This window comes from Orbicella franksi, chromosome 15 (genome assembly GCF_964199315.1).
Source record: "Orbicella franksi chromosome 15, jaOrbFran1.1, whole genome shotgun sequence".
Taxonomy (NCBI): Eukaryota; Metazoa; Cnidaria; class Anthozoa; order Scleractinia; family Merulinidae; genus Orbicella; species Orbicella franksi.
Genome location: NC_138159.1, coordinates 17068903 through 17095044, shown reverse-complemented (window position 1 = coordinate 17095044; position 26142 = coordinate 17068903). Strand labels below are relative to the sequence as shown.

At 39.8% G+C, this 26142-nt stretch overlaps 1 protein-coding gene across 1 annotated transcript; it reads right to left on the bottom strand.

The window, feature by feature from the left end:
• Positions 1-26132, bottom strand: LOC145469884 (5'-3' exoribonuclease 2-like). Its single transcript, XM_081453693.1, has 36 exons — positions 24957-26132; positions 23214-23341; positions 22853-22909; positions 22614-22668; positions 22443-22504; positions 21493-21542; positions 20940-21001; positions 20058-20147; positions 19529-19601; positions 15594-15644; positions 15109-15126; positions 14422-14511; positions 14089-14138; positions 13795-13866; positions 13289-13342; positions 12546-12625; positions 11857-11914; positions 11610-11667; positions 10349-10398; positions 9649-9711; positions 9402-9557; positions 8661-8717; positions 8482-8570; positions 8035-8128; positions 7877-7927; positions 7314-7421; positions 6493-6582; positions 6332-6404; positions 5535-5618; positions 5108-5208; positions 4424-4503; positions 3980-4036; positions 3419-3487; positions 2435-2560; positions 1589-1949; positions 1-683 (listed from the first exon to the last, which is right to left on the bottom strand). The coding sequence occupies exons 1-36, from the start codon at positions 25029-25031 to the stop codon at positions 630-632; spliced, it is 2946 nt and encodes a 981-aa protein (XP_081309819.1). The 5' UTR covers positions 25032-26132; the 3' UTR covers positions 1-629.
• Between the last annotated feature and the right edge of the window lie 10 nt (positions 26133-26142).

The window sequence follows — 26142 nt, the reverse complement described above, 5'->3', positions numbered from 1 at the left end:
CAGCGTCAAAGTAATTATTTAATAGAGTATATAAAACACTTGTTTAGTGAAAAGTGGAATTATTTACAGCGACTTTTAATCCCTTTTGTCAATGACTTCGCTGACAATTTTTGATCCATAAATAACGACCAAACATCCGTCAACAAAAACAAAATAATCAACCGCGCTCATTTATGCAAAACCAAAGTAGCTTTACACGAGAGATCGACTGAGAAAACTTAAATGAAATACTTCCCAAAACACACCGAAGATAAAACATTATTTGTCAATTAAATCTTGACTTTTCGTCCTCGAATCAACAGCAAATCTTTCCTCTTCGAAGAGAAGAAGAGAGTTAGGTACATCGTCGTTATTTCAAACTTGTGAAAGGCCATTTTCAAACAAAATGCGGCCACGACACCAGGTCTAATACGAAGCAATAACGACTGAACAGTTTATAAGTAAGAAAGTCACAGTGTCACAATAATGGAATCCAGCCATTTAATAGTTTGATTCCACAGTGATAGCTTGACGGAAAAGCACCATAGCATTATGGGAAACATTCCTGCACTCAGACGTTCCGTTTTCGCTCTTGAATTTGAAAGTAGTGTTGAGACTGCTGATTGGCTAGTTGATAATAGTGACGAATCTTAGTAAGGTCTGTAACGGTAATTGGGAGGCGGATATGAACGACGACGATCATCCTAAAACGAGAAACAAGCAAACAAACGAATAAATAAATAAATAAATAAATAAGTAAACAAACAAACAAACAAACAAACAAACTTTACAATATTTAGAGAGGAAGCCACATCAGCCTTAGCTGGTTTTCATCCAGGTCCTCTATCCTGGTCGAATTGGAATTTGGAGATGCTGGTTTTTGTGGAGGGAGGAAAACCGGAGAACCCGGAGAAAAACCCTCGAAGCAAGGCGAGAACCAACAACAAACTCAACCCACCTATGGCACTGGGTCGAAATCGAACCCGGACTACATTAGTGGGGGACGAGCGTTCTCACCACTGCGCCATCCCCCGCTCCCAAAAATAACATGCGATTGGCTTGATGGGAGAGTAATGTATCCACTAACAAAGGAGAACATCTTGTTTTCAGGCAAAATGGTTCCATTTAGCCGGCACTGAACTCTAGTTTTGAAATTATAACGCGACTAGTTGCCCTCGAGCAAGCTCTCCCCTTACTCCAGTGGGACTTACTCAAAGCTAAAAGCGACTAGGAGTATTGCCTTCCCCCGGATGGATGTCATTCCATCACAGGCAAACCGCCGCTCCCTCCCCGCTTCCCCCCTCACCACACCCTAACGTGCCTGTACCACTCCAGGGAGGGGAGAGGCACTATTGAGACGGCGAAGTGTCTTTTCCAAGAAAAAAAGACATAAGAGCACTGATCAGCTTTCAACTCTGGCCTCCAGATCTGTTGTCCAACAAAATGCGAAGCCACTGTGTGTTCAACTTATATTAAAGAACTTCAAAGTATTATAATATACTACCTATACTATTTTACGATACACAGAATTGCCAGCAAATTAAAGGAAATATAGAACTAGTTGTTCACCAAGGCAGAAAAAAAAGTCTATGAGGGAGAAAAGACCTACCCGACCATGCTGCCAATTGTTCTGCTGTTGTCGTGGGTCACGTGACGAGTTCGAATAATTATTTTGAGAGAACCGGGACTGACTGGAGCCCGGTCCCCGGTAGGAGGGCATTGTATGCGACCACGGGGTGGGTTGGTTGCCTTGGTAACCACCAGAATTGTAGCGTTGACCGTAGTTCCTATCATAGCTGTTCCGTCTGGGATCATTATAATCACGTGACGATAGAGGAGTGTTCGGATTGGATCTTTGTTGAGGAGGGTAACCTTGCCTGGCGTAATTCTGTGGGGGACCTGAGTGCGACCGTAACGGAGGAACATAGCTTCCTGGCGTAGAAGGACGAAAAACGTCACCTCTGTGAAAACTGAAAGAGAATAACCATACATGAAACAGTTTGCCTAACAGGTTTTAATGAAGGAAACTTGGGATTGATCAGACACAATCAGCTTGGCAGTCGGCTTTATTCGTTCGTTCGTTCGTTCGCTCGCTCGCTTGTTCGTTAGTTCGTTCGGTTGGTCGGTCGGCCGGCCGGCCGTTCGTTTGCTCGTTCCTTCGTTCGGTCGTTCGTTCGGTCGCGCGTTCGTTCGTTCGCTCTTTGTTAGGTTGTTTGTGCAATACCTCGTAGTACGTTTGTTCATTCATTCTAAGGGACGTTTGTTAGGAAAGAAAAAAACGTGCAAACGAGAATAAAAAAAAGGAACTAAGTATGGCCTTTTTTAGTGCTCGCCATTTTCTCTGAACTTTCATTTCTCCACATTCTAAGAGTCAACTAAGAACAGCTTTTTAAAATGTTTCGAATTTTGTCGTGAACGGGACGTGAGCTGCCTATTAAGTTGCAAGATGACCTACTTGAGCATTCGTCTTCCAGCAGCGTCCAGCTGAGCGAATGAAGTCCTGTTGGCATTCATGCCAATCACAGGTCTATAGGGGGTGTTCCTGTCATAACCCTCCGGCTTCAGAACACGGTCAGGAGGCCTGGGAATGAACAACAACAAACAAGAGGGTTACTCTACTTGAATTTCTGGGTTATGGAGCAGCTCTCGCAAGGTCTCACATGCATGGTTTGAATACCCTTTGAGAGGACAACAGAACAAACAACAGAAACAATGCCCTAGCCCTAAAACAATAACAGCTGATACACTATGCCAAATAGAACTGCAACAGTTCCGGAATTTCTGTCCCATTTGGGATGGTCAGGGGAATGGAGAGTAACGACATGTGATTTTAGTGGGCTCGAACCAATCGTAAGACTAATCCTTAAAAACTCTACTGGCCCGGTCACACGGTGCAAACAGCTGTTCCAAACGTGATCATTCATTCATTCAGACAGACAGACAGACAGATAGACAGACAGAGAGACAGACAGAGAGACAGACAGATAGACAACCTTTATTTAAGCACGGTTAAAATTAAAACTCAGTAGTTTACGGGGTCACGCAAAAACATAATAAAATAAAATCAAATTAAATTAAACTTCACACATAGTATACACGTGATAAACTTGGGTCTGGTCTTTAAACGTACAGCATTTATTCACAATTGTAAGAGGTATTTTCTTGAAATATAAATTTGCAACCTTAAAGTCACACTCCTTGGTTAAAATGTTTATCATAATTCAGCCGTAGCCCACATATAAACACCTGCTTGATCTTGCTTGACTAAACAGGTTCTTATATTTTTGGGTATTACCCTGGCAAATTTCTGCCGGCAGGTTCTTAAACCCACTGGGTTCTTACATGCGTGTTCATACTGTATTAACGAGCCATTGAGGTTCAGGAGAAAGTTTGTAGAGTATGTTTGTATCATAATCGTTTTGATTATAGTGCCACTTACTGTCCCTTGGGTAAAACGTCCGCTTTATAAATGAAATAGTCCTCGTAAACAGGGTCTGTAAACAGCACGCTGAAATATCAAAACACATTGACATATGCAATCAAACACAAAATTTCAGTTTCATTCTCACAATTACACTGACAACAAAAAAATGAAGCTTTTTTATGTTCACAATAATGTTATCCTAAGTTCATAGGGAAAAGGCAAGTTTTTCGGGGGTACAGAAAAGAGCTAGGGGATACAGGAACTCAGAGAGGGAACTTATTCAAAGGAAATGCCTGAAGTGAACACTCCCTTGGTTCCAGCATCCCCTACCTCCTACAGCCCCCTCCCAAACCCCCCCCCCCCCGCCCCTGTTCGGAACTCCTTGTACATCAAGAGAGTGGGACAGGAAAATCCATTCAGTGAACACACCCTCCCTTGTCCCTTGTAACTCCCATTTCAGAAGCCCTAGACCCCGTCCCATGGGAAAACGAACACATCTTGCATAAAAAGAAAAGCATAACTTCAAAATAACAGATAAGCAACGAGTCTCCTATTCGTGTTCTGTGGACCTGTTACCTTATGGTTCTGTTGTCTCTCAAGTCCTTAAGCTGAGGTATTGGAGAAGGAACGGTTCTGAAACGAGGTAGCGTAGTGTTGTTAGTCAAAACAGCAAGGTCATCTTCAGTTCAGAGGAACGAAAAAAAGCCTCGAAATACAATCATATCGAGGATGAAAAACCAGAGGAAGAACGAGCAACCAAAATGGTATATAAACGATAGCATGGTCGCTTCTATGTGAAAGGAGCTGTTTCGCGTTTGTTCAGGGATGAGGAAAAGCAAGCAAAATCAAAGACTGGCTGAAGTATGTACTACTATGTATTTTTTTTGGTAGGATTAGGCGAAGGGGGAATGCAGTTTAAGAATTTTCTGTAACGTCACGGATTAAAATTTCAGTACCCTAGTACGAGAAATCCGTACGAAAAATTGAGTGACTTCATGTTTATGTATCGTTGTTTCTTACTTGTGTGGTAATATGGGGACATCATCTGGTTCTACTTTTCCTGACATTCCACCGCTGAGATCTGCTACGATATCTACCGCCTACAAAACAGAACAAACTCACGTTATGTCACAAACGAACCCAGTACATTAACTAGCTCACAAGTCCACTGTCATTCAGTACTGAATACATTTCCACACTAGAACCTACGTCTCCTTAAGAATACGGTAACAGGGTTAATCTCGAAGGGGTTATGCCAAAATTATTTTCGGCTGAACATGTACCAGTTGATGGGGAATTCCTTTCTCCGGCACCGGACTGAAATCGAAATCTTCGTCTCAAAGTCGCTGATCGTGTAGCTACTTTCGGATAACTTCAGTATAATCTCGAGTGCTCGTGCTTCTCTGTGATTGGATAATAACAATCGGGAATTTCACTGCGGACTTTACCAGTGCCTCAACAAAAATTCTCCAAAAACCTTCAAATCCAAGCGAAACTCAAAATATTGGATAAATCATAACTAAACAAGAACACTAAAGAAGAAAGGGTAAACCAAAAGGTGCAAGGATGGTTTAAAATTGGCGAAAATTGAAACAGATTGGAAACGACCAACTTGTTTACTCGAGTAACGCGTAAGAGTGTTGTTATTGTAAAGCAAAATTTCTGACGTCACGGCTCGGTAAAGTAAAAGGAAACAGGTTTTACCTGTTTGATGCCACCTCCTTCGTATAAACCAACAAAGAAGTCGAAGATTGGATTTCCTTGACGAAGAAAGAGGCGGTCTTTACCTCGGCTGTTCCTTTTCACTAAAATGGGTAAAACATAAAGCAAAACTCAGCTCAGAGAACTCAAGTGTATGAGGTAAAGAACTTCTATCTTAACGACATGAAGCGCGAAACTCGTTGCACAGTAACCAACTCGAGCTATGATTGGTCGAGGGTTGCCTTGACAACAGTTACCAATCAATCCCGCGCTGGTTACCGTTCAAACTATCCCAGTAATCCTAGCACCGAAAGCTTGGTACTCAGTCGCCTAGAAGTTTCTCAAGTGGCGCATTTGTGGCGGGAAAACAAAGCATACAAAGAGTGCGCTTAAGATTTCGACAAACTTTGTTCTACTACAGCAAACTTACTTTCTAATTCCGTGAGATCTGGGTACACCTGACTAAGAGCAGCTAACAGCCTCTTCTCGTCAACAAAGGGCAACAAAGCCACGCCTGCGAGAGCAATTTAAATCTAATAAATAATTGGGTTAACCAGTCACAACATGACCAGCTAGATTCTGGATGACAATCCTTTACAGTTACAGCAAATCATCAAAGAGAGGCAATCAGGTCAACAACTTAACAGACACAGAATAAACCCCTGTCACTGTTTGTTTGTTCGTTCGCTCGTTCGTTCATAGGTTAGTTGGTTTGTTTGTTCGTTCGTTCGCTCGTTCGTTCATTGGTTGGTTGGTTTGTTCATTCTCTCGCTCGCTCGTTCGTTCGTTCATTGGTTGGTTGGTTGGTTCGTTCGTTCGCTCGTTCGCTCGCTCGTTCATTCGTTCGTTCGCTCATTGGTTAAATGGTTTGTTTGTTCGTTCGTTCATTGGTTGGTTGGTTTGTACGTTCGTTCGTTCGTTCGTTCGCTCCTTTAATCATTCATTGCAGACGAAGTGACCGCAATGAGCTCAGCTCTTAAAATCACCAGGACGAAAAGGTCACGTTGATAAAAATATTATTCCACACGCAAAGCTTCAAGTGTTTTACTAGCGTGCCAAACCACGTTCAATTTTGATGCCACAAAATAACTTCTTACAAAACGCTGAGATGTTCTTTATCTAGAGACACCGACATTTCTCGACAGTTTGTTCTTTACCAAATTGAACCGTCCGACTATTTTCTGCAATAAAAGTATATAAAATTTCTCTTTGTTATTTCTAACTTACCTTGCCAAGCGTATTTTTTCCCGTTCAGATCAATTTCAAAATCCAGCGGGTAGAAATCAATTATCGACGAATCCTGCCAGGAAAGTAGAAAATAGAAATCCGCAATTTAAAAGAAGAGGACATGACGAGAATAAAACGAGAAGAGCAGCTACAATACTTACCGGATTGGACATGAGAACTCTCCAGGTTGGCGGCAGGAACTTTCCACTCGCTGCTGGGAACACTCCCATTAGCTGCTCCAGGGGTTTGAACTGAAATGAACACAATGAAAAACCGTACAAATGAGTCTCTAGGTGGGGCTGAAGGTGGGGGGTGGGGGGAGGAGGGAACAGGCTAATTTACGGAAGTTTGTAAAAGTAAGATTATATCGGAATTTAGCTTTTCAAACTCATTAATAATTCATTAAGTTTAAACAAAGGAAATCATGACCGTGACTGTGCTTGGATATCTGACCTTAATTGGCACAGATTTTTATGCTTTTATTTCTCGATTTTCTCCTTAGTTTTAGTTTTGAAAGAGAAGATATATCAAACACTCAAGACAGTGTTTGACCACATTTCCAAACACCTCGAAGTTCTTCAAAAATATTCCGCAGCGCGTTGTGTTTTCAACTCTCTTCTCGGTGTATGGAAATGTGGTCAAACACGGTATTTCGTGTTTGATATGTAGCATAACCAAGTGGCCATTGGTCGATAGAAGGTTGTAGGAAAGCGCACGCAGTTCTTTGTGCATTATGGCCACAAAACAGTTTTAGCCCTTGGGTTATGCTAAAACAATAGCACTGTTTGTCGACTCTGAGCTTCACCACTCGCCAATTTTCAGCTGAAAGAAATCTCCAATTCCCGGCACAGTCTTATTGCTAAGTAAAAGAAAACGTTGCGAACGCCCAGAAAAGGAGCAAAAAAAAAAACAAAAACAAAAAAAACCACAAAACTGCTCAGGTTGCTACTGAATGTATAAAACTACTTGACTTTCTCCTTACCGGTTGAGTTCCACGTTCAAACGAGTTGGGGAGCGAAGCAAGGTCACGAAAATCCGAAGCGAAAGGTGCGTAATGGTATGGATAAAACCACTTCCAAGATGGGCAGCCCTGACAAGAGAAGATAAATGAAGATTACACAAACGCACTTGACTCTGAAGATGACTTCCGCTCAGGTTGTCGAAGTCAGTCACCAGCAACAGGTCAATCATACTATACGAACTACTGATACTCCGGAGTTCAAACCATTTACAAACGTAAACTGAACAGAAAGATGAAGCAGCTTGCTGATTAGCGACGCCTGGTGACTACAGTTTAAGGCGTTTTCTGTTCTCCCTCCTCTAGTGTTGATAAGAACGACTTCTGACAAAAGAAAGTTTTTCTCTCAACATTGCGACAGAGGGCCGGAGCTGCTTGTCACTATTGTACATGTGACATTTGCTAGGGTCAATGTATTTACATTGCAGACTTGTGAGCAACTAAGTAACTGATAGATACCAGAGTCCCAGTTCGTTAAGTAATTGTCGGCCCTGGGTGATCTGAGGGTTTGGAACAAATTCACGCACCTGATAATAATAGAGCAAAACCCAGCAAAGTCCTTCCACATACGCATCGGCCTACAACAAAAAATTAGACAGTTTATAATGGATAGGATCTTATTCTTAACAGACATTTTGCGCACACTTTTAAAACTTGTTCAAATCATAGTGTTGTAGAATCTCACCACTTTCTTTCTGAAGTCATCGTATCCCTCATCATTCTCAGACAGCTGGAATTTATTTTGGTAATAACGGCCCTTCCATCCTGCTTCCCATAACCTGAATAACAACAAACAAACAAGGTCGTCCCTTTTGTTGTATACCACGTTGAAGCTAAACAAGGGGACGTGCCTTGTTCTCGTAGCCAATGAGTAAACGATTCGCTGGACTGTCTGATCATACTCAAGCCACAGAAAATGTAGTGTATCCACACCGTTCATTATTTAGTTTACTAGCCTCTTGCTATCTTTCCTTATCCTCGCAAAAAAACGTGTAAAAACGTCTCAACTGGTCTTTGCCATTTTTTTTTTTAATGTATAAGCACCTTGCGACTAGGGGTCTGAATCTCTTGCATGATGAAATGTATAGTATTCAGTGCTGAAGGAGACTAAAATTATATTCACTTCATTTACCTGATATCATCTTTTGGTTCGTCGTCTTCATCTTCATGCTTCCTCTTGTTGGACGCTGGTGTCGAGTTTGGCGTACTTGCTGCAGAAGACTTTGGTGAAAAAGACAACGAGAACAACTTACTAAACTGTGGTCCAAGTTTGTTCTTGTGCAAAGAATGAAAACTACAGACGTTACTCACCGTGTTTCCGCCAGGTGATGGCGTGACAAGCATAGCTCTGAGGTTTGCCGCAGCGCTCTACAGTAACAAAGCAACAGTTGAGTTCACCTTTTGTGTTACTCTTACTTAAGGTGTAGGTGATGTTCCACAAACCATACCTTCAACTGCACATGGAATTAAAAGTCCGCATGCGAGCTAAGTGGGCCATCAGCCCGGCGCTTATCTCCGGTTTCTGTAACATCAACAAGCAACTACGACTATTCTAGTCCCCCACTGGATCGCATGCTAGTCCATGGCAGGGTTGCCCCCAGCATTTAATTTGCTGGCACCCATTTATACACCTGGGTGGAGAAAGGCACTGTCGATCCGGAGATGAGCGCACTAACCACGAGGCCACCGCGCCTCCACAACAGCTGTACATAGGTCAACGAAAATCCAACACTATTGCTCCAAAATTGCAGCGGAGCAAAATTTAAATGGAAACGCTACGATACCAGCCAAACAATTTCAGCGCTGTTCTTACATAGTTCCACAAAGTTAATTGAATCTGGGGGTTTAACAATTAACTTTCACCTTCATCCCCCTCTACACCCAAATATAGTCATCTTAACAAGGTGGAATCATGGGACAAAACGACAATATTACGTGAAATGCATGGTGGGGGTCCACTTAAAACGATTTTCTTGGCAAACTTCATTAATAAAAAGTTCCCAAATGCATACAGAAAGATGACAGTTGCGTTAAATTGATCACAAATAATACCTTATTGGCAGCATCTTGTGGAGAGCTTCCGACACTGTGAGGCATGGCTTGCTGTCGCATGGCATAGGCTTCTTGGCGCGGTGAAACAATAGGCGATGGGGTGTTAGTGATGGCATGAGGACTGAACTGACCACTGGGTGTCCACAGAGGTGCATCCTGTATATAATACAAAACTAAACATCAATCTATCACTACACGAGATGATTCACGATAAAATAAAAGTAAAGATAGAAACAAAAGTGCGCACCATTCTTTGCCTTCTTTGTCTATCCCTCTCTTTATTGGCTTTCAGCCGTCTTTTGTATGCTAGCTATAAAAATGGAAGAGACTTGAATAAGACAGCAATAAGCTTTAAATACCATTCACATCCATGGTTAACTAATATTCAACACTGCCTTACTGACAGATAAAAAGAATGAAGAATCTACATTTGTACCTGGGGGATATTCTCTATACAATCACCAAAATCAGAACTAATGTTGTAATAAAAATATGGAATTTATCATGAAGAATACCCTACTCAGATCTGATCTCTCTGTGTCTCTATTTAGCAAGAAAGAAAGGTTTAACATGGAAGAAGGAAAAATAACAGTATTCATTATATGGCAAGGTAGTCTTGAGGTAAATACGAGCAGTCTGATTGGTTCTTTCTTGGCTGGGATTTTGCCATATGGCCCATTTCTGTGGAAACTGTCATAAGCCATGTGTATTTTGTTTTTGAAAGCTGGCACATTCAATAACAAAGGGTGGCCCGAGTGCCATATAATAAACTACTTACTAACCTAGCTTGTTCAAGCCATCCTGGGAAATAATGGCCCTTGGTCATCATCATGACCTCGGGCCAATATTCCCCAGTCGCACCTGCAAACTTGATTAGTAAGAGGTCAATCGTAACACTAGTCAAGCAATCAAGGTGTTTAAAGCAACACTGTCAAGGGTATATTTACATCATTTTCCTGTCGCTTCTTGAAGATCTCATCTTCCACATAACCAAGCTCTATACAGATATAAACGAGAATTTTTCATAATCTGACACTCTAAATTAATATTACATTTATAAGTAATACTCTCAATCACCAATTACATAAATTGAGCCGAATTTGAATAACAATGCATTAGGAAACCTTAGCCTATGTTTCTAGACAAAATGATTTTTCACACAATTTATATGCTTGCAGGTTTTACAGCATACTGACATTGTTCTAGTCTCCTCCGCAGCCGTTATTAGGGGAGAAGCGAGGAGAAGCATTGCGTGACGACCCTAATAACGGCTGCGGGGGAGACTAACATTGTTCAAACTTGGTGCCATTAATACAATTAGGCTATAAGACAGGTAGCCAGGTAGACAACAAGATTCATCTTCTGAGAATGTAAAGCTGTTAGCTAAAGGTCATGTTATCATTATTAAATTCTTAGACCTTGAGGGTAAGGTGCTTATTCGAGGCTGGGTGCTTGCTAATTTCACCATTTTCAGCAAGTAGTAAGTTAATTTTGCAACCAAACAATAAACAATAACAAAACGTGAAGATGTACCAAAGCAGAATTTTCACTGTTCATTAAAGTTTTCGTTAAAGACAAAACTTTAAAAAAAGGACAACGCTTTTCAGTTTTAAACACATATTTCGATAGTAACTTCTGTCATCGTCAGTTAAAACTAGAGTGAATTTGAATATATAAGTTAATATACGTGAACAAGTTTTATACAATAGGTGTCCCCTAGAATAACTTACATAACACAAATAAATACGTGGAATTGAAAACAAAGAACAACAGGCGAATGTAGAAAAAACGTGCAGAAAAATTAAAATGCAAGAGACAAATAAACATCACGAACTTTGCAAAGAACACTCGGTCTTCAGGGAAGTCTCTCAGTGGTACTTAGTCAATTTCAATTTCAATGTCACTTAAGTCAACTAACGAACTCTCAGGTGCTGCCTCCTTGATATCTGACAGCCTAACGTCCTCCTCTTGTGTACTTCATTCTTTTTTTGGTGGGGGGGGGGGGTGGGGGCGTTGGGTACTTATTTAAGGCTGGGCGCTTATTAACTTTTCTTACCTAAAGAGGTTAGGCGCATAATTGAACAAATACCATAACGGGCATCGCCATCATCGTTATCATTCATTAACATTTTAACATTCATTAACACCATTCCCACTTATTTTTGTGCGCTATGGTTCTAAAGGTATTAGCAGTTTGACTCAGCATACCTTGAAGTACCATCTGAACTCTGCTGAGATCCACGATACCATGCTTGGCCAGGTAACCCTGGAAACAACGACAAAATATTATTATACATTTTTCTATTTCATAACTGTATGAAAGAGCTTACAACAAAACTATTGTAAGGAGAGTCAAATCACATGGCTCGTATTTTGTAACAAAAGGCAAATTGAGTTTTATTTTCTACACCCTTACAAAAACTGCAAAATCATCAGTTACAATGATTGTCCATACCCCACATCTTGGTAAAACTCGCTTGTAGATCCCCACCAGACGATCTATAGCTCCTTCCCTAGAAACAAACAGGGTATAGTTAAAAAAAATCACTTTTTTCTTGAAAAAGAACAATACTTGCAATCATGTGCTTCTACATGCATCAACTGGGTACAAGAACATGTCTGAGATGATTATTTTGTTGGCAAACAATCACCATTTTACTTTTGTCGCAAGGCTTTCAAGTTCCACTACAGAAGTTAGCATAATCTCTAGCTAAAAAGAGCTTTTCTTCACATTGCTAATAAAACCTGAAGGGTAGGGGGGGTGGGACTCCCATAAAAAAGGGACAGGGTGCTTGTCATACCTTTTAGGGGTTAAAAAAGATGGTTTGGTCCCCCTTGGGGTGTTCAGCCTCAAAAGGTCCAAAGCAGGAGCTTTTGTGGTACCATTTAGGGTATTGAGCCAAAACAAATAAGACAGAAGATAATATGTTGTTTTAGAATTGGTACCTCTCAGGGAGAAACAACTTTTAAAGCCACACCCACCAAACAGGGTCTTGGTACCTCTTAGGCGTTCCTTTGATAATTTCCGACGAGCACCCCCCATCCTTTTTATATGGCCCCCCCCCCCCCCCCCCCGGGATAAAACTTGATTAAGACGTTGACTTGGCAGCCACCGTGTTACACAAATCCACAGCTGTTATTTACCTGATTTCCAATGATGGCAAATGTGGGAGGAAATCATTTCCTACAAAGAAGCACATGAATACCCAGTCATCAAGAGCACGCTAAACAAAGGAACACAACATCAGGTTAATAACTACTGCCGTCCATGAGATAAGCAATAACCTGGAAACGAGATGCAGGTTGTATTAAAAAAGGGGCTCTATTGAGGGAATGGAGGGCTCAGAGTATTCCACAAACACTGCAAGCTGCTAGAAGGAAGTGTATGGCGAAAAGTTGTTTTGAGGTACAAAAAAAAACAGATTTTGGAGAAAGATCAACACTTTTTTGCAGTTGTTTTATTTCAAATGGATTTGGGCAATGTTGATACGTGGAAAATGTAAGTTTTTGTTTGAATAACCGTGAAATATGTGATAAAATCTACCGATTAACTCCCTTGCTTGCGTGAGGTTTATTACAAAAACAAAAACCAAGATAAATTCATCCTTCTCAATATCCCAGGATGTTTGTTCTAAATATTTCACATCCCATTTAATTTTTCCGCCAAGGATCCTGCATCCCATAATTTTTCAACCCCTAATAGGATCACAGCATCAGGTTAACAAAAACTTGAAATTTGTTACCTCACACCAGCACAAAGACATACTGCACTGGGAACAGTAAGCCACAATCCTCATGCTAACCCTAACCATGAACCCATATCACTGTGTAGACCTTCGTGACACAAAACGAATTGACCCAACCTTCAATTCCATCATTTCACAAACCTCAAAGCTATAAGGAAAAGGAAGACCTTCCATTCTAAGCTCGCGCTCAAGGTACTGTGGAGTGAAAAAACAAATAAATTGCACGAAACAACAAGAAAAAATAAAGCAAGTTGTGGAAATTGCTACAAGTAATAAATATTTTATTACTTAATATGACTGAGAAAATTACTTCACTGTGATTGCCTAAGAGCAGGCCAATTCATTGTTAATTCTCAATTTGCACTGCAGTGAAAATTAATCTGTGTATGTTCGCAATTTTCTCAATCATATAATAACTGAGTAATCATATGAAAGCTCAAGCAATAAATTTAAGGATTTACACTTCCCATGATATTTGAAAATGCTTTCAAATTGCACTCACCTATAGGCTCGTGCATTTTTGAGAGACTTTTCAAATATCACCCCACGTGTAAATACTTAGTTGCACTTGCATTCATACGATTACCTTTACTAATTAATATTAATAATATTAACTTCTTGTTAGAAATAGCATTGTTTAATCTCACCTCTCGTAAGACATTCAGCCTGATAAAAATAAACTCTACATCTTGAGCCACAGGAGCAGATAACTCATCGAACTGTGCACAACAAGTCAAACAATTTTTAAGTCACCCTACATAATTACCACATAAAAACACTGCTAAAAGCAGTTAAATATGTTTTGTGGTCTCTTTTGCCAGACATGGAAGATCAAAGCACAAGACAAGAAGTATCAATCATGTATTAATTTCAATTTCTCAGGTTACAATGGGCAGCAGCACTCCTGAAAATACAACACGGCAAATTACAAAGATGTTCACCTCTCCCTGTTTGTCTTTGGGAAGTCCCATACATTCATCCATCATATGTCCTGTAAAGGCACAGAAAAATTAAAATTTTCAGTTGCCAAGAAGCTACACTTCTTGACTCACTATGGTCTACCAAGAATTCATCCTCAGTGGTCTTCCTTACACTGACTGATGACGAGTAACTTGACAATGATAATGATAATAACTTTTTAGAAGTGCCACTCATTCCTTGAACATTAAACTTGAAAGGAGTAAATGTACGTCAACTCTGCAGGTTAAAGTCAATCTCCACTTCTTGATCAGTGCACCCTTAATACAAATACAGCACACACCATTAGTTCATACCTATCTGTCCACATATCTCACATGGTCTCTTCTGGTTTGGCTTAAACTCTTCTCTGATTATTGTGAAATGAAGCTCGTGAGTTGCAAGTCCTGTTGAAGCAAACAAGATGCAAACATCAAAGACAACAATCAATTACTTCACTTGCAAAGATGACTGCATTAATGATTATCATTAAAATATTGATAATTTTCTTTACATTTTGATCTGCATAAATTTGAAAAGTGTGTGAAGTTTAGTCCAGAAAATAAAATAAAATTTTTTTCATTCACACTAGCCTGCACACATTTGAAAGTCAACTGTGTTCTTTGGTTTGTCTTTCTATCTAGTCTAAACATTCCCCCCCCCCCCCCCCCTCCCCAACCCTAGAAATGGATGGTAGGGTATGCATACTTCATTCGAGCCCATGTTAAATTTGACTTTGCAATGTCAAAGTTTTCAAAAAGCTACCTTTCTGCCGTTCACACTACACCACCTGAGCAGGCAGTTTCAAATTTCAAAACTCTGAAAAGTATTTTCAACAAGCTCCAAAGATGCACTTTACAGTTTGTCCCTAGATTGGTGTGGACAGGGGCTTATGAGGATGGATGGTTTAAAAGGCTAAACACAATAATTTTATGCTGTGTAATATTATTTACATCACAACTTTATTAATGTTGTATGTAATGTTAACATTTACATGCACTTACCAAGCATAATCAAGTCAGCTGGAACAAAACAAACAACAGAATTAGAAATATTGTGAAATATTGTGAAATATTTCCTTGTTTGTAATTGTCATACATAAGAACCAACTGGCCCATCAGGCTGAAGCTTATCCCAGTTCCTGTAGCTTGAAGCTACTATGAATATTTTTACTCCCCCCTGGATGGGATGCTAGTCCATCTCAGGGTTAACCCCAGCATTAAATTTGCCAGTACCCATTTGTACACCTGGGTGGAGAGAGGCACTGTGAGAGTGAACTGTCTTGCCCAAGAACTCAACACAATGTCCCCAGCCAGGACTTGATGCTGGAACCACTTGATCTGGAGGCAAGCGCACTAACCATGAGGTCACCGCGGCTCCACAGCAATAATTACTTCCTTGTGAGTGACGATTTCCTTATTCTCACCACCTGTCTGACTGACAATAAACTGATTTTGTAAGGAGAAATTCGATGTTTATTTGTACATACCATCAGCTCCATTCAAACAGTGCTTCGTGTTAGGGTCATGATGAGGACTCGCTGAAACCAAAACAACAAACAACAATGATCAACACCACACTGACTTTCTCAAAAAAAGGCATTTAAAGGATTTTCAAAAATAATTTTGTTGGTCATTTAAAGTAAAGCATAATGACCTTGTGTATCCCATTATAATGTAAGGCAACTGTACTTGTGCAAGGAAGTGAAAATCTATTACATGTAGGTAACTTTGCGGTTCCAGAATCAAGTAAATATGCATGTAATGAAACAGTGTTTGTGGACAACAAGTGCATAGTAAGCTGTCATGGTGGTTCTAAGCACTGCCAAGCTCAAGATCTGCATTCTACATTTCCAAGATGCAACATTTCCTATGTTGACTGGTGCATCCAACAGACTTGACAGACAATGCAATTTAACATTATTGATTAGCAGGTGATCTATTGATCATGTGACACTAGTCCTCACATGGCACTTCCCCAACACATTATTATTTTAAAAAATGTGAAAGATCAATGTTCAGCATGTCAAGAAAGCAGGACAAAAAAATCTGAGTTGTTGTGGAATTCAAACCCACAAGGTCCTGATTCCTAACAGGTGCTCTTACTACTGAGCTACAAAGAGACTTGTGGTGAGCTTGACGATTTCCTAAGTTCTAATGTGATATACCCCAGCTTACTGCTAGGACCAGCAATGGCCGAATTTATACTAGAGACCAGTTATCCATCTAGATGGATTATCTGTCAGATGGATAATCTGTCTATGGTGGCACTCCCAGGATTGTTGCCGAACAAAGCAAGAAGAAGAGAATTTGACATACCAAAGTACGTATATCAAGGAAGGATATCCTCTGTCAAGTGTATGCCTCAGTTGTAAAATAACTTACTATAAATTTTATACATTTTACCCTTTTCTCTTGCCAATCTGGTCCAGGATAGGAAAACAATACATAGAGATCAGATGAGAAAAAAGAAATGGTGGAAGGATACATCCAAAACTTTTCGAAGTCAGAGTTCAAGAAAAGACTTTGAGTTACACATGTAACCGACACACTTTTCACATGATCTGTCATAGATGAAATATTTGTCTGTTGTCAGCACATCTTCAAGACCTGCTGACAGACATATCAGCTGGAGACAAATTTTGCTCCAAAATTCAACTTTGCACCAAATTTATACCTCCACGAATTACCTGTCTCAGACAGATGATTCGTCTAGGTATAAATTTAGAGACAAATTATCTGTCTTACACAGATAATTGAATGGCTTGGTGCAAGACTGACGTAAGTGACTTTTTCGGGTGAAAAATGATTTTTTTGTTCAAAAGCGCCCGAATTTTTGCGTGTCGTCTTCAACTGAGTAGAAGAGCATAGCCCCATATATTTTTTTAGTTAGTTTGCGCTTTGTCTTCGGAAAAAAAGAAAGAAACATTAGGACAACGGTGACTTCAAAACAATAATACAGGGCTGCAAAACGAAATGGATGAACATGGGCCTTAGAGAAAGATGAGCCTATAGCTTGACAGTTACAGTAAAGGTAACATAACCCCACGGCTAGCGTTAGACCTAAAAGCAAACCCTAACCCTTGGCCTAGGTTTAGCATTTAGTGTTAGGGTTACCGTTTTAGTGCTAGGGTTTAGGGTTAAGGCTAGGGCTAGGGCTAGGGCTAGGGTTAGGGCTAGGGCTAAGGCTAGGGCTAGGGCTATGGCTAGGGTTTAGGGTGAAGGCTAGGGCTAGGGCTAGGGTTTAGGGTTAAGGCTAGGGCTAGGGCTAGGGCTAGGGCTAGGGGTTAGGGTTAGGGTTAGAGTCTCTAAACACTTTGTGGTAGGGGTGTTCTATTTTGGTGCTAGCCTAGGGAAAATAATAAAACAAGAAAACGCTTCATTTCATAAACACAGCATGCATGATCGGGAATCGAAATAAAGTCAACGACCAGTGTCTATTAGCGGTGGTTACCTATCTTCTGAGAGTGAAACGTTTTGCCATCAGTGAAAACATGAAACTCGTTTAGAACAAAAAAGAGTTGGGTTTGCATTCTTTCGAAAAAAAAAGTGAAAATCACTAGCGAAATGCGACATTTCATAGGTGCTACTGCGATGATGTAAAACGTTTTGAAATCCAATGTGCTATAACAGCGATGCTTGCCATTACTTTGACTGCGTGACGAACAACAAATACCTTATAAAACATATTTCGTGAAACGTTTTGCAATCAGTGAAAACATGAAACTCCTTAAGAACTAAAAAGAGTTTGGTTTGCATTCTTTCAAAAAAAAAAAAAGTGAAAATCACTGGCGAAATGCGGCATTTCATAGGTGCTACTGCGATGTAAAACGTTTTGAAATTCAATGAGCTATAACAGCGCAGCTTGCCATTACTTTGACTGCGTGACGAACAACAAATACCTTATAAAACATATTTCGTGAAATGTTGCCACGAGGAATTAACGCTTGACATTCGAAGAGAGACGATTTTTCCGAATTACAGTACTTGAACGGCTGAGTCAATCTGAAATTGCTCCGTCTCTGCGATAATTAAATACCCTGTATATTTGTGAAAACACTGAACTGAATCTAAGCGGGAAAACCGAAACAAACGGAAAATATATAGCAAAAGGAATGGCATTTTTAAAGACAAAAGACTTACACTGTTGTCTCTTTCTCTCGCCATCTTCTAACCTCACAAACGAATCATTCCATTGGGATTCCATGATAATAAAGGCAAGCGATCGAAAGCCGCTAGTCCATAATATGATTGGCGTTTGTTTGCCCCAGTTCCCAAAAGGTCAACTGTCACACTGTAACACAACAATGGTCAACAATCGCGACTTTGGATCAATCATTTCTCTTACATGAAAACATTGGCCATTTATTCCTGGAAAGAATCGGGGCTTAGGGCTATTTTTGTCTAAATGAAGTAATACATTACTTTTCTCAGTGAAAAAAATCTTTTCCGTCGATTCTGTTTCAATTAATATTCCGTTGGCTGAGCGAAATGTAAGATTGTCACGTTTTCCATTGCCGACTGAGATCGACTGACAAGACCTATCGAGATGCATTAAAGATTATTATGGGATATCCCTGAGCAACTTCAACACGGCAAGGCCTACGGGCCGACTAAACAGAATTTTTTAGAGTCTAAAAGCACTTCTTTATTTCCAAACGTTCTGCACAGCAACATTTGGCAAATGGGCCACTTCTCGCCATCGACTCATTTTTTAGCATGAGAAGTGCTTTCAAACTCCTCGCCTGGCTTCAGTGTGCCTTCGACCGCTTAGCGATCTTGGAACAGCAACACATCTCGCTTCTTTGAGATATGCTAGTGACTTATGGGTTTCCGGACTTAATGAAGTCCTTTCACCGCCAGGCGGGCGCAAATATGAGTCAAATAAGCAGACTTCATGCAACAGGTGAGGTTTCAACTTGTCTGATCGAAAGCTTGACGTTGTCTTGCGCGCCAAAATAATGCAAACGCAAGCTTACGTCACAACGTAGTTGAAGAAATTCATTTCCAGATCCCGTCTTTGAGCGAGTAAACTTTCCACTTTGTTTTGTACATCAGGCGAAAAAAACAAGGAATACAAACACAGGGCAATGTTTTCCTATTACGTTGGAGACCACATGCAAAAATTTGGGCGCTTTTGAACGAAAAAATCATTTTTCACCCGAAAAAGTCACTTACGTCAGTCTTGCACTAAGCCATTCAATTCTTCTGTCAGTATGTCTAAAAGTTTCTTGACTGTCAGCATGTCTAAAAGACATGCTGGCAAATTTTGCTCCATAATTCGTCTTTGCACCAAATTTAAACCTAGACGAATAATTGTTATCTGTCATAGATGGATAATTCATCTATAGTATCAATTTGGCCAATGTTGAAAGCATCATGCAGATCCAAAAACTTGTAAATACAGCTCTGTTGCCTGTCTCACCTCTTTGCTTTCTGATATAATCCATAATCTTGTGTTCACCTTCTCCAGGGACATTGGCATCTGACAAAATCACCTGAGTAAGAAGAAAATTATCAAAGATGAACCCAGTCTATACAAACACCACACAGGTACATGTAGGAGCCACAGAGTTTCTACATTAATGAGGTGTCTGTATTGGGGACGTTTGCGTGAAACTTTTCCAGTCGATAGATTTTGTTAAAATTTTTACTGCAGTCATATAATGAGCTACTTGTGTCAGAAATGCAAAAATTAAGGGGGTCACCGACTTCATTTCAGAGATAAAGCATGTGGAAAACTACCCCGATTTTAAAAAATTGGCACGCGTGATTTAGCATGTCTACAGGGTTTACAGTTAAAAATATTGAAGGTGAGTTACTGAAGCAAACGATCTTAGTCATATTTTGTAGAAGTGAGTCTGTTGCGTAAATAATTCCAAATGCTGCCAACTTTTTCACAAAACTTAACCCTCCAAGAGGCATTTGAAAACTTCATTTTTCCATGAACCTACTTTAATATTTTTCCATCCAGGATCATTGTTTAGTCTGTCGGCAATGTAGTACCTCAAACATATGGAAAGGTTTGCCATGAATTCTGTACCCTGATGGAAAGAAAAAAACATAACTACTTAGAAGTGCATGACTGTACTAAGCTCTTTCTTTCAAATGCACATTTAAAGACATACTGTATTATTGAGCACAGTCACAAAGTTTTGAGTACATTTACATTTTACATTGTTTCACAGTGTCACAAAAAGCTTGCAACAAAAAGTTGTCGAAGTTGGAAATTTTGGAGCGGTCCATACTCGCAGTCTGGATGTGAAAATCTGGACCGCTAGAGCAGATGCGATTAGCCAATCAGATTCCAGGATTTAGGACTCCGGACCCCTGAGAAGCTGGAGAAAAAATGGTTTTCTTGTTGTAGGAGGTTAATTTTGCCATCTTTTTCTAAAGAGTCAGACAAATAGTCCAATGCTGAGTAGCTGGATGAGTTCATGACAGAAGCAGATGATGATTTTTGCTAGGAGCTGTCTACATTTGACAACCCTGACATTTTACTGGCCTTATGGTTGGCGCACTGGATTCCAGATCAAGGCATTTGAGCACTGGTATGGTCATTGTGTTTTGGAGCTAGGCACTTTACAATCACTGAAGCCTGGAGTATAAATGGGTGCCAATGATCTGTGAGGGCAATCTGACAAGATGCTAAGAAGAGGAAACACTAGAGTAGCAATACTCCTTATTGCTTTATGCCACACGAACCAGTTGTGGATCTAAAGAAGGGAAGTCTTTCTCAAAACTGAAACTGTTGAGGTCTCATCCTCCTTTATAGCGCCAAGCAAAAAATGGACTGACCGTCACTTAAGGCGGTCTCCTTGCAACCTTCCACTTACCGGTGTGATACAGTTACTGTCAAAGTGTTCTGTTTTTTCTTTTTCTGGAGGTAAAGCAGCTCCTAACAGACCACAAAAAAGGAAAATTCATGTACATGTATATATCTACCATATCTACTTATTTAATAAACCTTATTAAATAACCAAGGCACACAAATGTACCGCTGAAGTTATCCCAAAAGCTAGAGAAGCAAGGCCCTTACAAACCTCTAGATGAGAGGAATTAAACAGCATAGGAGAGTCCCTGAAGAGATATTCATGAAATGACACATACGACAAGACAAAATAGTTGCTGGTGTTTCTTGGTAATAAGAGGACAGACAGAGGACTGAGTCTATACATGTAACAGATCACTTACCCTCCTCGTTATTTAATGATGAGGGAGGCGAGCGAGAAAGTGGGTGAACAAGCAAGGAAATGATCATGCAAGCAATGACAAGAGAGTCAAGTGAGAAGAAAGAGAGTGAACGAGTGAACAAACAATGACTCCGGTGAGTATGCTCATGTACCACAGTCCAAAAACCACAGTATGTACAGTCAGATATCAACAAACCTTTTTCCTTCAATTCACTCCGTATCCTTGCAATTTCCTCAGCTTTTTCCCTAATATTATCACACAAACAATATCAGTACCTGTACCTCTATGAAATTCTTCAATTTGCCAAAGCCAGTAGTTAATAATAACAATGACAACATCTTTACTTTTCTCTATATGAATACAAATATTATTACATTAATTTTGAATGTATTTAATATATGTCATATACGTAAGTGTAATCTTGTTTCAATGAGACTGAAGGCTAAGTGAACTGTTAGGTTTTTCGAGCTAGCCTTCAACCTAGATATGTTTTATTTACAATACATGTAATTGTCGTAGAGAAGAGATAAAAGAAGAAGTTACAGTTTAGAGATGATGACAAAGAGCTGCTATGAACAAATCATACATTAAGGGCCTGTTTACAAGGAGGGAGGGTTACCCTAGCAAGCGGGTTAACCCTAGCTGGTGGGCAAAAGATAGCCCAAGTTTACAAGAAAAATTTTACAGGTAGGGTAACCTTACAACCCAGGAAAGCTTAATGTGCTGTTACACTCAAAGAGTCTGGAAACAATTAGAAAGTTAACCCGGGTAGGCAGGTTAACCCTACCTGGAGTGTTTACAAGGGAAAAAGTTAACCCTCCTGCCAGGGTAACCCTCCTGCCAGGGTAACCCTAGCATGCAGATAGTGTAACCTGCCTACCCGGGTAACCCTAGCTGCCTTGTAAACATGATGAAGAAATAAAGAGGAAATGTGTGAGTGCTAGGGTAACCCGCCTTCTAGGGTAACCTTCTCTCCTTGTAAACAGGCCCTAATTTAAACAAGCCTAGACTGTCACATATGTATGTAACCTGGGCGGTTTGCATAGGTAACCAGGCCATATGTTAGTTGTAATAAACATGGCTGTCTAGAACTACACACATCATGTCTTCCAAGGATTTGTTACCTAGACCATTCATCTACCTACTTTGTTTCTTTAGATGCCCTGAAACGACGAGATCTTTGCTGGTTCATTTTTGCCCTTGGTGCCTGGAAAAGAAGCAAATAACTAAATATATACAAACAATACATAAAATCACCTTAAAAGAAAATTAAGAGCTTATATGATCACACAAAAACAAAGCCTGTCTTAGCTTACCACTCCATCAATAGCCATATAAAGTAATTTTCTTGGTCTCACAATTGAGAAAATTCTGAAGAAAAAAAAAGAAAATTGAGAAAGAGGTCCATCTGAGCTAATTTGGTAACTTTGTAAGGTCCTTTATTTATAAGGTGCAACAGAAATCACAGCTTATAGGTTTATTAGGATAGGAGGTTTGGTTTTCCAGTCAAATAGAAATTCAAACTATAAAAAGTTTACTCTCAAAATTTAATTACCTGTCGATGTATTCAAAGATAGCTACCATCATTTCATCTTCATTCTTAGGAGCTGGTCTGAAAATAAATGGGAAGAAATAGCATCTGGAGCTCAGTCACAGTATTTTGAGTTGTTTTAGTCCCTTATAAAATTACCTTTAAATTGAAGAAAACCTAAAATAAGTAGTTTACTAAGAAAGAAAAACATCAAAGAGATAATAATAAACCATAGAGGAACAAGGATGGTTAAGGATGGAGAAGATTAACACGGATTAAAAACAACAAACTTGAAAAATGTAGGCTAAACTTTTCAAGATGAGCAAACCATGATGTAGCTCGTTTAAGAATAATGAATGACATGTTAAATGTGATTGTAGATTACTTGTTTTCTGGATGGCAACAAGGATGAATGATTCCATTCATGTCCAGGTACAGATTGTCAAATTCATAGTCATTGGGGTTTGGTAAACTTGTATCTATAGGAGCTCGAACACCATCAACTTCGCGGCCCTAGAATCATGAAAAAAAGAAAATTTGTGTTATACAATGCAATTCCTAGAGGAAGAACATGGCAGCCAATATTAAAGCAGGTTACAGTAAATGACCTTGAATACAGTTGACTATCGCAGGTCATATTGTAGTTCAAAACAATGTATGAGAACTTAAGTACATGCAGCATTTTCCAATAAATAATTTTTGAGATTACGGTAATGGTATGTATCAGTGAAATGAGTTAATGAGCCATGAGACAGTGAATCTTATAATTAGTATGTTGCATTACCAGGGATGGCAGAGCCTATTTTGAATGGGGAGTGGGGGAGGGGGGGCTTACAAGTGAGCGCCAGAAGTGCTCACTTGTAGGGGGTCTGAAGATATTTGTAAAATGATTATTTACACTGTACTGTATGTATTTTTTGCTTGAAATTAGGGGGGGGGGGAGTAAAGTCCCCCAGCCCCACCCCCCGGCTCCCCCATCCTTGATTACCAGTACCATATATAATAGACACAATAACCCAAGCATTATTCAGGCTGACTAAAGCATTGTACAGGCTATTGAAGCTAACTCGAGCATGTTCCAGACTAAACAGAGTACCATTATACATTTGTGTTCAGGCTAAACAGAGTACAATTTGACCAGCTGTGACATGAACACTCATTTGATCCATAAACACAGGATGGCTCAACATGCAACAATACTTAATTAATTCACGCTTTTAGTTGTTCATCATGGAGTTAGGATACACCTGAGAAGTTTGGAGAGAACCCAAGAGCTATGCTAGCTTCGAACAACTCAAGCCTTGAACAACTTGAGCAACTCTTATGCTTATTTGGTGCCCTCCAAACTTGATGCACGGCTTAAAGCATGAACCAATTGTTTTAAAACACATTTGCCAAGGAAAATAAATTTCCTTGCAAAGGGCAGTTAACTTTGCTTGTGCCACGAGTGTATATCATTGGATTATGATGCATGTTGATATTACGTATACCGACTGGCCCATTACCACCCAGGGGGTTCTGGTCAAAACTACACGTAAGTTACTGAGTTTGATAGGATAGCTATAATTTGTATGTCTGGCTATGTATACTTTCCTCATCTGCTGGAAACCTGCTTTGATGGATCAAGAGCCAGTTCATTGAATTCGCTCCCTTCTCAACTTGAGGTAATCGTTGACTGAGTGCATTTTTGTACCTTACATGTATATACATGAAGCGGGGTTGGCATAGGTTGACTAAACTTGTTTGTTTACTTGCTGCACTTCTTTATGACTACCAAACTATTTGAGTTGTATAGTATGCCAGTCTTTCTGGTAGTTGATTATAAAACTGGGCCGAATGTAGCGCGTATACCACTATGATCGCCAAGATCATGGCTTGTTTGAAGTTCGATGATAGTGGATCTTGATTAAACTTATGTCACTAATGTCACTAATGACATAAATTCGTTTTGCACAACAAGCAGAGATTCGCTAGCCGCTAACCTTAATATTCCTTACCTAAATATTTCTACAATTACGAACATAGATGGAGATCAAGTACAGAATAGACAGAGCGAAAAATAAAATTCCCGGCTTAAACCCATTTAAACGATCGAAAACACGTGGATAGCCCAGTTTTACAAACTCACCTTCTCCTCAACACAGTGTACCACGATCGATGGATATTTCTTCGAAAGCCAGCGAAAGAATGCTGGAACTCCCATCCTCAAGACTCAAATTAACCTAATTTAAGACTAATTTAGTACTGAAAAACGTTTAAAAGTCCTCTGCAAAATTTGTGAAAAATAAAATGGAGGCTTCTTCCCGTGACGGAAGAAGCACTCTTACTTGGTTAACCGCTGGCTAGTTGATTTCGCAATTTTTCAGAACATAGACATGCACTGCGTGCATACTCTAAAACTGTCAACTCTGTCAACTATGAGATGTGTCGAAGTAATGGTAAATTCAGAACTTTTGGTCTTTGAAACTTGGTTGTTTCGATACAGTGAGACATTTAATAGAATTGACAATAAGAAATATACCACTAGTTTTCTCCTTGAGAAACATTCGGGAAGCATAGCTTTACAAAACAGGTGGTTTAGCGGGCAAAGCGCCAAGCGAGATGCACGAACGTTCCGCGCTCGCCCTAGCGTTTGGCGTTTGCATTCTGCCCCGCTAAACTGCCTGTTCTATAGGCTAGGGAGAGCACTTTTAAGTATCAGAAATTTCATACTGAAATTATCTTATTCTGTGAATGAATTTATCTTTGAAAAAAAACATTTTAAAAGTCATCAACACGCCATTTTGCGCTACTCTCATAGACTGAAGACCTGCTGTAAAACAAACGTGACCGAGACTAAAAACTCGCTGTTTTTACCCTTTCTTTGAAGTCCTTTTATCTCTAAACTGACCAGTCGGAATTTTCGATCCTAACAGGCCTGAATTGGGATCCTGTGGGGGTAAACAGAATTCAAGTGCCTCAATTTCCGCGACATAAGACCCTAATGAAACGAGCCACTCTTTCTTATTCCTACTCACGTTCGTTGACAAATTTACACAATAAAGTAGTTTTTACAGATGAACTTATGCTCAGTGAGTCCTCAGTGCATAAAAAGCCACGAACATCAGGAAGAACTATTATAAGTCAGGTCAGAAAGGAAAAACGTACCAAGTAATAACTTACCATAATCGTGTCAATATTTTGAAATGGTAATGCACGCAGAACTGTCCTTAAGGGCCTTTTAAACTAATTACCTTTAACTTTGGCCTGACACAAAGTTTATCGCTTATATATTCTGTTAATGGTTAGAAAAAAAATGTAAGGGCTTATATTTA

Bases quoted from the DNA above. Each gene is read 5' to 3' on its own strand.
- LOC145469884 (XM_081453693.1), bottom strand. From the start codon at position 25,031: ATGGGAGTTCCAGCATTCTTTCGCTGGCTTTCGAAGAAATATCCATCG. The intron at 9,712-10,348 runs GTAAATATACCC...CCATTTTTATAG, and splicing joins AGAAGCGACAGGAAAATGAT to CTAGCATACAAAAGACGGCT. The intron at 8,571-8,660 runs GTGAGTAACGTC...TTTTCACCAAAG, and splicing joins CATCACCTGGCGGAAACACG to TCTTCTGCAGCAAGTACGCC.